Genomic DNA, 14,147 nt, shown 5'->3' with positions numbered 1-14,147 from the left:
CATTTTGAATGTGCTTGAGCGTTTTCACAATTCGAAAGCTTCGCTTACCGGTGCTGGGAAGAGGTGACGAGACTGAGAAGGTACCCGCTGCACAGGGGCGGGTCTGAGGCTCGGCGACGCCACCTGGGGGCCCTGCACCAGGCCCGGGAGAGTGACCGCCGTGCCAGCGTCTCGTTTCCTTTCCCGCAGCTCCGGCCCCGCTCCGCCCACAGAGTCCGATGGCGGCGGCAGCGCCGAGGGACCCGCGTCAGGTAAACACTCGTCCTCCGGCCACTCACCGCCCTCACCCCACCAGACACTAACGCCCCCAGTGCGGGACGCCTGTTCACGTGCCTGCAGCCCAGGCCCCGGTGTCCAGGACGGTGAGGCGGCCGTGGGTGGGGCCTTGTTTCTTCTGACAGTGTGCTGGCGCGTGGCAGCGGGTCACAGGCGGAGGGACCGGGACCGTCACGAGCAGAGGTTTGGAGGTCTGACTGACCAGGGACTGAGGCAATTCTCGATTGTTTCTGCTAGGAACAAGATGCTGCTGCCCAGAGTTAAGCTTGCAGCGTTGCTGCATGAAAAGCTGGCCGTTTATGAGACTTCCCTGGCGGTCCAGTGGTTACGACAACGCGCTCTCACTGCTAAGGGCGGGTTTCAATCCCCCGTCGGGGAACTAAGATCCCACAAGCCGCATGGTGTGGCCAAAAAAAAAAAAAAGTTAGCCGTTTATTACACAGGTGATATAGGGTTGAATCGCAGGTGGGAAGCGATCTCACCCAGACCAAAATAGGCTTCCTCTGGCTGCAAAGAATAGAACAAATCAGGGGGGTAAGGGAGGAGACAGGAAGCACAGACGGATTAATAGCAGTAGCCTAGGTGAGTGTTGATGGACCACAGTGACTGTCTTGGATATGCGAGAAGTGGTTGAATTCTGGATCAATTTTTTGAGAAGGGTCAGACCAAATTGTGGGTGTTGCTGGTGCCAAGAGAAAGGAAGTAGTGAGGGATGACCCTAGGGGTGTTTGTCCTAGTAGACGAAGGGATGGAAGGCCCATCAACTGGATGGGGACGTTAGCAGCAGGTTAATTATTATTATGTTATTATTATTGTTTATTATTATTTATTATTATTGTTATTATTATGTTAGTTATTATGTTATAAGTTTGTTTTGGCGCTGTTAAGAGTCTGAGATGTTTCAGAGAAGAGTGAGTGTAGGCAACAAGTGGGCAGCTGGACAGGCAGGTCTGGAAAACTGGGGAAGGTGTTCAGGAATGGAAACTTTAAAAAGTGATGTCTACTGTGTGGACCAGGGTGGAGCTGTGGATCACATTTAGGAGGGGAGTACAGGTTATAGTGGCCATGGTATTAGTAGGTCAGAAAGATTGGTGTGTGCTGAGGAGTGGTTCTCTGGCTCAGGGCCTGGTTGGTTTGCTGGGCATTGCAAACCCAAGTGAGGTAGAGAAGTGGCAGTGGGAACGGTATGGGAGAGAGTTTGATCTGGCGGGAGGCCGAGGCTTCCATGGGATGAGTGGACAAGTGACGGTTGAGGAGACTTAGGAGTAATTGAGACAAGAAGGCAGTGAGACTGGGTCTGTTGCTTATTTAGTATTACTACTATGTGGCTTCTCCAGAATTTTGTGGTGAGCTTTGACGGGGTCTGGGACGTTTGAGGCTTGCTAGTGGATATGGTCTGCAGCAAATGTCGTCATTTGTGGGTCACTGTGACTGGCAGGGATGTTTTTAGGACTTGTTTTTTTTTTTTTTTATACAGAGGTTGAGTGGAGAGAGAGAGGAGTGTTGTGGCTGCTGAAAGGACAGAACTGGCAGTAAGAAAGTTGAAGAGAGTTGAGGGAATATGAAATTCACATGCGGTTCTGGGTGGCTAATACTGAAGCAAAGATTAGAGGCAGTTGGGGAGAGCTTCTAAGCAGCATTTGTGACTTACTCTGGTGTTGGATCCATCAGAGGACTGGGGTTGTACCAAATCTTGTCTGAATTTCTTAAGCCCTCTCTGGATGCCAGGCGCCAAATGTGTGGGTATGTTCAGGGAGAATTCTATGGTGTGGTGCAGGGATGTGGCAGTGCTGTGGAAGCGCAACTCTAGGGTCTGAAATTGTGAGAGAAATATCATCTACAGAATGATGTGCACATGGAGAGGAAGTGTGAGCTGATGGCCCCCAGGCCCTGGTGTTGAGGATTTACAGGTAAAGCATGAGCTTACATTTGGCTATGTCTCAATTCCCACAATTTGAGAGATTCCAGGGGAATTGCTTAGCTGGAGGGACGGGATATTACCGGTCAAGCCCAAAGCTTAGATGGCATCTGGGTGCAACCCCACTGCCAGTTATTGCTGAGGGCTGAACACAGTGATAAAATGGGATGATGAAGAGAAAGCAGCCATCAGTGGCACCAGGGCCTGGTAACTCCTCTGAGGTGGGGAGCTCCAGTGGAGGATGGGAGTGGCATAGGTGTGTGGGGAGATGTGTTGTGATTTCTCAGAGAATGTGCAAGCTTTCATCTGTCCCCTTTGTGACAGGTTGGTGTGACCTTTGAAGACATTGCCGTGTACTTCTCCTGGGAGGAATGGAGACTCCTTGATGAGGCTCAGATACGCCTGTACCTTGATGTGATGCTGGAGAACTACGCACTTATATCCTCACTGGGTAAGACCCTCACTCTCCCCAGTGACCTGGGCTAGGGTCTATATTCTGCCTCACCGCCCCCAGAAGGTGCTCTGTGCTGCATGTGGTGTAGTCACTGCTTGCTTCCCCAGTGTTCTGGGTAGTTGTGGTAGTTAAGGCTGGGGTGTTTGCACTACCCTCTTTTCTCCCCTACAGCCCTAATTCCTGCTGTACCAAACCCTCATAGGGAAGGATTTGAGGTCAGTAGTCTTGCAGTAAGGCTAATGGATGCAGCTTGCTTGCTTGCCCTTTCACTGGATGGGTCAGTGTGTCCAGGTCCATGCAGTTTCTGTGGCCACTCCTGTATCTGAAAATTTCTTGTGCCTGCCTGTTTATGGAATTGTAGCCATTGTCATGGTGACTACGTACATGGACTACTATTGAACTCTCTCCTACATAGTTCTTTTTGTGATGTTTAGACTTCTTCTATCCATTTCATCCTGCCCCAACTTTATCGAGGTATAATTGACAAAATTTCTGTATTTAATATATATAACGTGATGATTTGATATACATATATATTATGAAATCATTACCATTGTGAAGTTAATTAACACACCTATCACCTGACATAATTACTTTTCTATGTGTGCGTGTGTGAGAACACCTAGGATCTACTCTTTTAGCAAATTTCAAGTGTACAATACAGTGTTAATAAATAACTATAGTGGACTTCCCTGGTGGCACAGTGGTTAAGAATCCGCCTGACAATGCAGGGGACCTGGGTTCGAGCCCTGGTCCAGGAAGATCCCATATGCCGTGGAGAACTAAGCCTGTGTGCCACAACTACTGAGCCTGTGCTCTAGAGCCCACAAGCCATAACTACTGAGTTCACATGCTGCAACTACTGAAGCCCATGCTCCACAACAAGAGAAGCCACTGCAATGAGAAGCCCGTGCACTGCGATGAAGAGTAAGCCCTGCTCCCTGTAACTAAATCCCACACGCAGCAAGAAGACCCAACGCAGCCAAAATTAATTAATTTAGAAAAAAATTAAAAATAAATAAATAACTATAGTCACTATGCTACACATTCGATCCTCAGAACTTACTCATAACTGAAAGTGTTTTTGACCAACATCTCCCCATTTCTTTAACCCTCAATATCTGGCATTCTGCTTTATGTTTCTCTAAGTTTTACTTTTTTTAAGACTCTCTATATAAGTAATGTACAGTGTTTGTCTTTCTCTCTGTGGCTTATTTCACTTAGCATAATGTTCTCTAGGTTCATCCTTGTTGCAAGTTGCAGTTTTTCCTTTTTCATGGCTGAGTATTTCTGCACACATATGCATGGGAAAGTTGGTGCGTGTGTCTATGTGTATATCATATTTTCTGTATCATTTCGTCCCCTGATGAACACCTTATAATGTTTCCATATCTTGACTCTTCTGAATAATGCTGCAATATTATATATGTATATGTGTATATATATATATATATATATATGTACGTGCATGTATTTCATGGAGATACTGGTTTTGTTCCTGTTGGCCATCTGTATGTCTTTTGGAAATATGTCTATTCAGCTCCTCTGCCCAGTTTTTAATTGGGTTGTTTTGGTTTTGTTATTGTTGTTGAGTTGTGTGAGTTCTTTATGTATTTTGGATAGTAACCCATTATTACATATATCACTTGCAGATACCTTCTCCCATTAAATAGGGTGTCTTTTTTTTGGGCGGGGAGTGGGGGGGTGGTTTGCTGCATGGCATGCAGGATCTTAGTTCCCCAACCAAGGATCGAACCCATGCCCCTTGCAGTGGAAAGGCAGTCTTAACCACTGGACTGCCAGGGAATTCCCAGGATGTCTTTTCATTTTATTGATGGTTTCCTTTGCCGTGCAGAAGCTTTTTAGTTTGATGTAATCCCATTTGTTAATTTTTTCCTTTGTTTCCCTTCCCTGAAGAGACATATCTAGAAAGTTATTGATTGGTAAGACCGATGTCAAAGAGTGTGCTGCTTGTGTTTTCTTCTGGGAGTTTTATGGTTTCAGATATTACATTCAAGTCTTTAATTCTTTTTGAGTTGACTTTTGTGTATGCTGTGAGATAGAGGTCTAGTTTAATTTCTTTGCGTGTGACTGTCCAGTTTTCCCAACACCATTTATTGAAGACCTTTCTCCATTGTATGGTTTTTGCTCCTTTATCAATCTTAATTGTCCACATATCTGTGGGTTTATTTTGGGGTTCCCAGTTCTGTTTCTTTTGATCTATATATATGTTTTTCTGCCAATACCATGCTGTTTTGATTACTATGGCTTTGTAATATAGTTTGAAATCAGGGGTTGTGATACCTATAGCTTTGTTTATGTTGTTTGGGGGGGGGTTTTGTTTGTTTTTTGGTGTTTGTTTATTTCTCTGGGCCATGTAGTGTGTCTTGTTGGATCTTGGTTCCTGGACCAGGGATTGAACCCAGGCCACTGCAGTGAAAATGGTGAGTCCTAACCACTGGATTGCCAGGGAATTCCCCTAGCTTTGTTTTTTTGTTGTTGTTGTTGTTTTGCGGTACGTGGGTCTCTCACTGTTGTGGCCTCTCCTGTTGCAGAGCACAGGCTCCAGACGCGCAGGCTCAGTGGCCATGGCTCACGGGCCCAGCCGCTCTGCGGCATGTGGGGTCTTCCTGGACCGGGGCATGAATCTGTGTCCCCTGCATCGGCAGGTGGACTCTCAACCACTGCGCCACCAGGGAAGCCCTGTTTTTGTTTTTTTTTAAATCTCAGGTTGCTTTGGCTATTTGTGATCTTTTGTGGTTTTATATAAATTGTAGAATTTTTTGTTTTATTTCTGTGAAAAATGTCATTGGGATTTCAATAGGGATTGCATTCAATCTGAGATTTCTTTAGGTAATATGGACATTTTATTTTATTTATTTTTATAAATTTATTTTTTATGGGATTTCAATAGGGATTGCATTCAATCTGTAAATTGCTTTAGGTAATATGGACATTTTATTTTATTTAGTGTTTTTTTAAAATTTTTTTTCATTTTCACTGTGTTGGGTCTTCACTGCTCATGGGCTTTCTCTAGTTGCAGCAATCGGAGGCTACTCTTCATTTCAGTATGTGGGCTTCTCATTGCAGTGGCTTCTCTTGCTGCAGAGCACAGGCTCTAGGTGTGTGGGCTTCAGTAGTTGCGGCATGTGGGCTCAGTAATTGTGGCTCACAGGCTCTAGAGCACAGGCTCAGTAGTTGTGGTTCACAGACTTAGTTGCTCCATGGCATGTGGGATCTTCCCGGACCAGGGATCGAACCTCTGTTCCCTGCAGTGGCAGGCGGATTCTCAACCACTGCACCACCAGGGAAGCCCCTATTTAGTTTTTATAAATTTATTTTTTATTTATTATTATTATAATTATTTTGGCTGCGTTGTGTCTTCCTGCTGCACGCAGGCTTTCTCTCCTTGTGGCGATTGGGGCTACTCTTCATTGCTGTGCATGGGCTTCTTAATTGTGGTGGCTTCTCTTGTTGCGGAGCACAGGCTCTAGGCGTGTGGGCTTCAGTAATTGTGGCGTGCGGGCTCAGTAGTTGTGGCTCATGAGCTCTAGAGCACAGGCTCAGTAGTTGTGGCACACTGGCTTAGTTGCTCCATGGCATGTGGGATCTTCCTGGACTAAGGCTCAAACCCATGTCCCCTGCATTGGCAGGCAGAGTCTTAACCACTGTGCCACCAGGGAAGTCCCAATATGGACTGTTTTTTTTTAAGGGTAGATTTATTTATTTATTTAGGCTGCGCCAGGTCTTAGTTTTGGCATGCGGACTCTTAGTTGCTGCATGCATGTGGGATCTAGTTCCCCGACCAGGGATCGAACCCAGGCCCCCTGCATTGGGAGTTCAAAGTCTTACCCACTGGACCCCCAGGGAAGTTCCTAATATGGACATTTTAACAATGTTAATTCATCCAATCAATGAGCGTTAAATATCTTTCCATTTGTTTAAAAAGATTTCTTTTACAATCTTTCAATAATGTCTTATAGTTTTCATTGTATGGGTCTTTATCCGTAGTTAAGTTTATACCTATGTATTTTATTCTTTTCGTTGCCATTTAAGTGAGATTGTTTTCTTAATTCCTTTCTTTTGCTAGCTCATTGCTTGAGTTTAGACATTCAACTGAGTTTTGTATGTTGATTTTGTACTCTACAACTTTATTTGTTGATTATTTCTAATAGTTTTTTTGTGGAGTCTTTAAAGTTTTCTATGTGTAAAATTATGTTATCTGCAAATAGTGAAAATTTTACATATTCCTTTCCACTTTAGATGCCTTTTGTTTTTCTTGCCTTACTGCTCTGGCTAGGATTTCCAATACTATGTTGAAGAAGAGTGGAGATAGTGGACATCCTTTTTTTGTTCCTGATTTTAGAGGGATGGCTTTTGACTTTTCACCATTGAGTTTGATGTCAGCTGAGGGGTTTTTCATATATGGCCTTTATTATGTTGAGGTATGTTCCTTCTTTATGCAATTCTTTCAGAGTTTTTAATCATAAATGGGTGATGAATCTTGCCAGATACATTTTCTGTATCTATTGAGATGATCATACGGTTTTAATCCTTCATTTTGTTAATGTGATGTATCACATTGATTTGTAGATGTCGAACCATCCTTGCATCCCTGGAATAATCATGCTGTACAATCCTTTTAATGTTGTATTTAGTTTGCTAATACTTTGTTCAGTATTTTTGCATCTGTGTTCATCAGAGATGTCCTATAATTTTCTTTTTTTGTGTTGTCTTTGTCTGTTTTTGGTATCAGGTGATGTTAGCTTAGTAAAATGAGTTAGGAAGCATTCCTTTTTCTTCAGTATTTTGGAAGAGTTTGAAAAGGATAGGTATTTAATCTTCTTTGAGTGTTTGGTAGATGTCAACTGTGAAGCCAAGATTTTTATTTTTCTATAAATGCCTACATTAGCTATTTATTTATCTAAATTTCCCTTTTTGAACTGCTTTTGCTGTGTCCCATAAGTTTTGGTACTTTGTGTTTCTGTTTTCATTTGTCTTAAGGTGTTCTTTGGTTTCTTCTGAGACCTATTGTTTTTTCATGATTGTGTTGTTTAATTTACACATATTTGTGAATTTCCCAACTTTCCTCGTGTTACTGAAATCTTGTTTCATACCATTGTGGTCAGCAAAGATACATTGTATCATTTCAATCTCCTTAAATTTGTTAGATCTGGTTTTATAACCTATAACATATGATTGCTCTAGGGAATGTTCTTTTGTTGTTGTTGTTTGTTTGGGGTTTTTTATTTTTATTTTTTAGGGAGTGTTCTGTGTGCACTTGAGAATGTGTATTCTGCTGCATTTGGATGATATGTTTTATATATGTCCATTTGATCTAAAGTATAGTTCCAGTCCAAAATTTTCTTTTTTTTCTTGTTGAATTTCTGTCTGGATGATCTACCTGTTGTTGAAAGGAAAATATTGAAGTCCCTTATTGTGTTCCTGTCTATTTTTGCCTTCAGATTGGTTAATATTTGATTCATATATTTTTGTGCTCCAATGTTAGTTGCATATACACTTACCATTGTTATAGTCTCTTGATGAATTAACTCCTTTATCATTATATCATGAACCTCTTTGTCTGTTGTGGCAGATTTTCACTTAATGTTCATTTTGTCTGACATAAGTGTAGCTACTCTTGCTGGCTTTTGGTTTTCCATTTGCATGAAATGTCTTTATGTTGCCTTCACTTTCAGCCTATGTGTGTCCTTAATGCTGAAGTGAGTCTCTTTGGCAATGTATGATTGAGTCTTGTTCTTTTATCGATTTGGCTGCTGGGGTATTTTTGTTTTATTTTTTGTTTTTAGCCACACCACATGGCATGTGGAATCTTAGTTCCCCTACCAGGGATCAAACCCACGCCCCTTGCGGTGGAAGCGTGGAGTCTTAACCACTGGACTGCTAGGGAAGTCCTTGCTGCTGTTTTCTTTTTCTTTTTAAATTTATTTATTTATTTATTTATGGCTGCATTGGGTCTTCGTTGCTGCGCATGGGCTTTCTCTAGTTGTGGCGAGCGGGTGCTACTCTTCGTTGCGGTGCACGGGCTTCTCATTGCGGTGGCTTCTCTTATTGCAGAGCATGGGCTCAAGGTGCATGGGCTTCAGTAGTTGCAGCATGTGGGCTCAGTAGTTGTGGCATGCGGGCTCAGTAGTTGTGGCACATGGGCTCAGTGGTTGTAGCTCATGGGCTCTAGAGCACGGCCTCGTTAGTTGTGGTACACGGGCTTAGTTGCTCTGCGGCAAGTGCGATCTTCCTGGACCAGGGCTTGAACCTGTGTTCCCTGCATTGGCAGGCGGATTCTTAACCACTGTACCACCAGGGAAGTCCCCTTGCTGCTGTTTTTGAATTGTAGAATTTTGTAAGGACTTACTGTTGCCATCTTGTTAATTGTTTTCTGGCTGTTTTGTAATAAGACAGATGCACATCTGTGATGAGCTTGACCCTTCCCTATAGTCGACATGCACTTGACCAGCATTTCTTTCTGTTCAGGTTGCTGCTGTGGAGCAGAGGATGCAGAGGCACCTTTTGAACAGATCGCTTCTCTAGGAATGACACAGGCTAGGACTCCCAAGGCAGCTTTGTGTTCCCAGAAGATGCACCCCTGTGAGATGTGTGGTCCAGTCTTGAGGAATGTTTTCCACTTGGCTGAGGATCAGGAAACACAGCACAGCCAGAAACTGTTGAGGTGTGGGGCATGCGTGAAACTATTTTATTTTAGTGCAAACTTTAAACAGCACCAAAGGCAGCACATGGGAGAGAAAACTCTCAGAAGCAGTGTGGATGAGGCCTTGTTTGTGAAGAGCTGCAGGTTCCATGTGTCACAGAAGCCATTTACCTGTAGGGAGTTTGAAAAGGACTTCCTGACTGTTGTGGGACATCTGCAGCAACAGGCCTCTTGTACTGTCAAGAAGCCAAACACAATCACCCAGTGTGGGTCAACTTCACAAGGCAGGAGAGGTCATCATACCTGGGGAGAATGCAAGAAAGCCCTCAGCCCCAAACACACACTTGTTCAGGACCAGTGGGTCCACACTGGAAAACCTTGTTTTGTGTGCGGTGAGTGTGGGAAAACATTCAGGTACAAATCCTCATTTGTTGTACACCAGAGAGTCCACGCTGGAGAAAGGCTTCATGTGTGTGGTGAATCTGGAAAATCCTTTAGGCAGAGCTCAACCGTCAGTCAACATCAAAGCATTCATTCTGCGGCAAGGCAGTACAAGTGCAGCAAATGTGGGAAATCCTTACCCTACAAATCTATCCTCATTTTTCCCCACACATGGCACAATGGAGAAAACAGTTACGTGTGCAGTGAATGTTCGAAATCTTTTACCTCTAGCTCAGCCCTCACTTATCATCAGAGATCTCACACAGGAGAAAGGCCTTATGAGTGTAGTGACTGTGGGAAATCTTTTATCTCTAGGCCTGCCCTCAGATACCATCAGAGATCTCACACAGGAGAAAGGCCTTATGAGTGCAGTGAATGTGGGAAGTCTTTTACCACTAGCTCTAACCTTCATTATCATCAAAGAGTTCACACTGGAGAAAGGCCTTATGAGTGCAGTGAATGTGGGAAATCTTTTAACAATAGGTGGGTTCTCATTCAACACCAGAGAGTTCACACAGGAGAAAGGCCTTATGAATGTAGTGAGTGTGGGAAGTTGTTTAAATATGGATCCCAATTGAATCAACACCAGAAAGCTCACACTGGTGAAAAGCCTTTTAAGTGCACTGAATGTGGGAAATCTTTTAACAATAGGTGGACACTCATTCAACACTGGAGAGTTCACACAGGAGAAAGGCCTTTCGAGTGCAGTGAATGTGGGAAATCCTTTAATCGGAGAAATAACCTCATTTTACACCAGAGAATTCATACAGGAGAAAGGCCTTATGTGTGCAATGAATGTGGGAAATCTTTTACCTTCAGCTCCAGCCTTCGTTACCATCAGAGAGCTCACACTGGAGAAAGACCTTATGAGTGCAGTGAATGTGGGAAATCTTTTATCTCTAGGTCTGACCTCCATTATCATCAGAGAGTTCATTCTGGAGAAAGACCTTATGAGTGTAGCGAATGTGGGAAATCCTTTATCCAAAGAAATAACCTCATAATACACCAGAGAATTCACACAGGAGAAAGGCCTTATGAGTGCAGTGAATGTGGTAAATCTTTTACCTGTAGTTCCACTCTCCATTATCATCAGAGGGTTCACACTGGAGAAAGACCTTATGTGTGCAGTGCATGTGGGAAGTCTTTTATTACCACTTCCAAACTGCGTTGTCATCAGAGAGGTCACAGTGGAGAAAGGCCTTAAGAGTGCAGTGAATGTGGGAAACCTTTTACAGTATGTCTTATACGAACTAACAAGTTCTGTTCTGCGAGTGAGTTTGTAAGTCCAATTTGTTCTTAAGTTCAACAGAGTTAGCCTAGGTACCCAACTAACACAATGGGCTATATAGTACTGTACTGTAATAGGTTTATAATACTTTTCGCACAAATAGTACATAAAAAAACAAAAAACAAAACGTTTTTAATCATACTTTACAGTACCTTGAAAAGTACAATAGTACCAGCTCCATCACCATTGCTTTTTTTTTTTTTTAAATCAAAAAAAGGAAACAATTCAATTTAAAGAACGAAACCCAGAAATTGTCTGAAAAAAGAGTGGGGCAAATGAACTCCTGAAAAAGTTCTGCATCTTGGTGATCACATTTATTGGAAGGGTTGGAGAAAATTAAACTGCCATTTAGCCTAAGAATTTGTGAGTTATCTGAAAATCAACTTATTTCAAGAGTGGAAGAATTCTTGGTTTTTTCTTAATATTAAACTGTACACCAGTTTCTCTTTTGAATATCTTCTACATTTAAAGAGGCAATTATACAAAATCTCATTTTCCACACAGGATAAATTCTTTGTTTCAGCTAACTCTCAATGGCGGGGCAACTAGGACAACACCGTCTCCCCGGAAAAAGAGCATTGTAATATTCCATTTTGTTGATTTATATATTTCTTCATGTTTGTTCATCAATTTCTATAGTTGTCACAGTTTCTTCCACATCTCCCAATATCATATTTTAATGTAACCTGCCTCGAAGCTCTGTGTTGTTTCTCATTTTCACTCATCCAGGCTGAGCCTGATGAGATTCAGGAGCTCTTCTACAGTGTTCGTAGTTTGTTACTGGCCCACATCGTCCAAAATCTTCCACATCACCTCTGCTTTTATGCTTGTTTCTGGACATCCTGGGCTTGAAATAAAGATACTGTACTACTCTATACAGTACTGTACAGTAAGTACGCAAAAGCACAAGCACTTGTAGAGGATACACACATGTTAAAATGTACACCAGACACATGAACTAACTCATGTGATTGGACATGAGAACGCATGTTCTCATTTTGAAAGCTCACTACTTGAAGGTTCGTATGTAGGGGACTTACTGTATAGGAAAATGTAACCTTTTTCAATACCAGAGAGTTTACACTACACAATGGCATAGATGGGCAGGAAATGTGCAGTTTCAGTGGTCAGTATAAGGGCACTGGAGGAAACTATCTGAGGAGCCATCTGTCTGAATTGACTCATACATCTGAGCATGCACAGTAGGGAGAATCCCTGGTTATGTGGGAAGGCCATTTTATCTCTACCGGCCAGCAGGCCTACAAAGTGTGCATCAGTCACCAACCCAGTTTGCTCAGGGAAGCTGACTCTGTCCCCCACTGTGTTGGCCAAGTTAGGAGTCACCTGAGCCCTAGGGAATATTTCCCTCCTCTTTGATTACCTTGGGCATGGACCTGACCCAATGTTGTTCCATAGAACATCATTTGAGTTTTCTGGCAGCATTCAAGCAAAGACTACAATTTTCAGGGACATGTTGGTGTCACGTGATACTTGTGATGTGTCTTTCCAGCTTGCAAGTCACACACTCTAGAACTCTTGGCCACATATTGCCTTGGCTTGAATAATAACTAAGGCCTTTAGTCCTCATTAATTTGGGGAGTTTTATTCTGGTGTAGGGTAGTTTATAAACTAGTACAAATTTGTGCTCTACAGGCATGAATGGGAGAAGTTTTTATGGGTCTCACGCTGTGCCTGAGGAGGGACAGCATGATGGCAGAAAACAACTTGACAATTTTTACCAAATTTGCATTGCTGCATAGAGCCTCCTAGGAAAGACTGCTGGGCTTTCTCTTCCTCATTTGAGGCCTGTATCCTATGTTTTTTATGAGCCTTGGATGACTCTAAGGAGGGGGACATGTGAGAATCTTAACAGTGCTTCTGAGAGCCACATGATTTTTTTTCTCTTACTCAAGGTAGATATCACAGGGTATCCCAGCACTGTTGAGGGGATATTTTCCCCAGGTCTACAAAGATCCACATTCCCTGATGGCCACAAGTCACTGGGCTAGTCTCACTGGTTATAAGACTGTTGGTTCCAAGGGAAACCGTAATAGGAACGGAAACTCTACTTTAGTAGGTAGTGGAGGAGTCTGCAGCCAGCTAGATGAAATGCTCCTCTTCTAAAAGTGTAGCCAGGAATGTTTCTGTGACCGCAGGATCTGTGTGTACACAAATCTCGGGACCTCTAGGCATGCTTATCTTGTGTAGCTGAGGACATTGTCAGAGAAATTAATCAGGTTTTGTGGATTGCTGTAGCCTCTCAGTGATGTTCGCCTCAAGGCCCTTACTGCGCAGGAAAGAGAAAAGGGGATTCATATTCTGAGGATGTGGCTCTCTTGACCGATGCAGCACTCCTCTTGACTTGGGTGGAGACGTTCATTGCTCCCTATATTTGCTGCTACTGAGACAAGACTGGCCTTCCAGAGGGCATGAGGAGAGAGATGCTGGAGTCAATACAGCGTTGCCCAACCTATTTCCCATAAAGAGTGGGACATAGATATTTTTCTTCTTTTTTATCTTGAGCTAATTTTTAAAGCTTTATAAAGATATAATTTACATGTACTCAACAGCTTATATTTAAAGTGTACAGTTTGATAGGTTTTGACATAGGTATGAACCTCTGAAAACATCATCCTATTCCCGATAATGACCATATCTGTCATTTACTTCATGTCTTTTTATAATCTCTTCTTACCTCCTTTCCAGCTTCTCCAGGTAACCATTGGTTTACTTTCCCTTACAATAGATAACCTTTGCATCTTCTTGTATTTATATGCTTGGAAAAATAAGCTGTTTATTTTTTTCTGATTTCCTTCATGCTTTGTAATTACTTTGAGATATGGGTAGCTCATCTCTCTTTTTTTCTGAGTAATATTCTTATCCTTGGATATACTATTGTTGATTTACTTATCCATCTCTTTGTGGGTGTTTAGGTTATTTCTAGGTTGTGACTATTGGAAATAAACCTGTTACAAACATTTGTGTCAGTTTATATGGATGTGTGTCTCTTTGATCTTGTGTCAGTAACTTAAGGTGGAGTGTCTGAGTCACAGGGTAGATCTAAAGTGACTGTACTTTTTTTTGCATATTAACCAGCAGTATG

At 42.6% G+C, this 14,147-nt stretch overlaps 1 protein-coding gene and 1 pseudogene across 1 annotated transcript; one reads left to right on the top strand and one right to left on the bottom strand.

Moving 5' to 3' along the window:
- The first annotated feature begins 218 nt into the window (after window positions 1–218).
- LOC136141544 (zinc finger protein 256-like) lies at window positions 219–10,960 on the top strand. The gene is made up of 3 exons (XM_065899744.1): window positions 219–251; window positions 2,519–2,645; window positions 9,141–10,960. The coding sequence occupies exons 1-3, from the start codon at window positions 219–221 to the stop codon at window positions 10,958–10,960; spliced, it is 1,980 nt and encodes a 659-aa protein (XP_065755816.1).
- Window positions 10,961–11,563: 603 nt separating this feature from the next.
- On the bottom strand, window positions 11,564–11,854 carry LOC136140860 (U6 snRNA-associated Sm-like protein LSm3 pseudogene; annotated as a pseudogene).
- Window positions 11,855–14,147: the final 2,293 nt, after the last annotated feature.

The sequence above is a fragment of the Phocoena phocoena genome, chromosome 20 (assembly GCF_963924675.1).
Source record: "Phocoena phocoena chromosome 20, mPhoPho1.1, whole genome shotgun sequence".
Classification (NCBI taxonomy): Eukaryota; Metazoa; Chordata; class Mammalia; order Artiodactyla; family Phocoenidae; genus Phocoena; species Phocoena phocoena.
The sequence above is the reverse complement of the archived record's forward strand: the minus strand, read 5'-3'. Positions and strand labels throughout refer to the sequence as shown.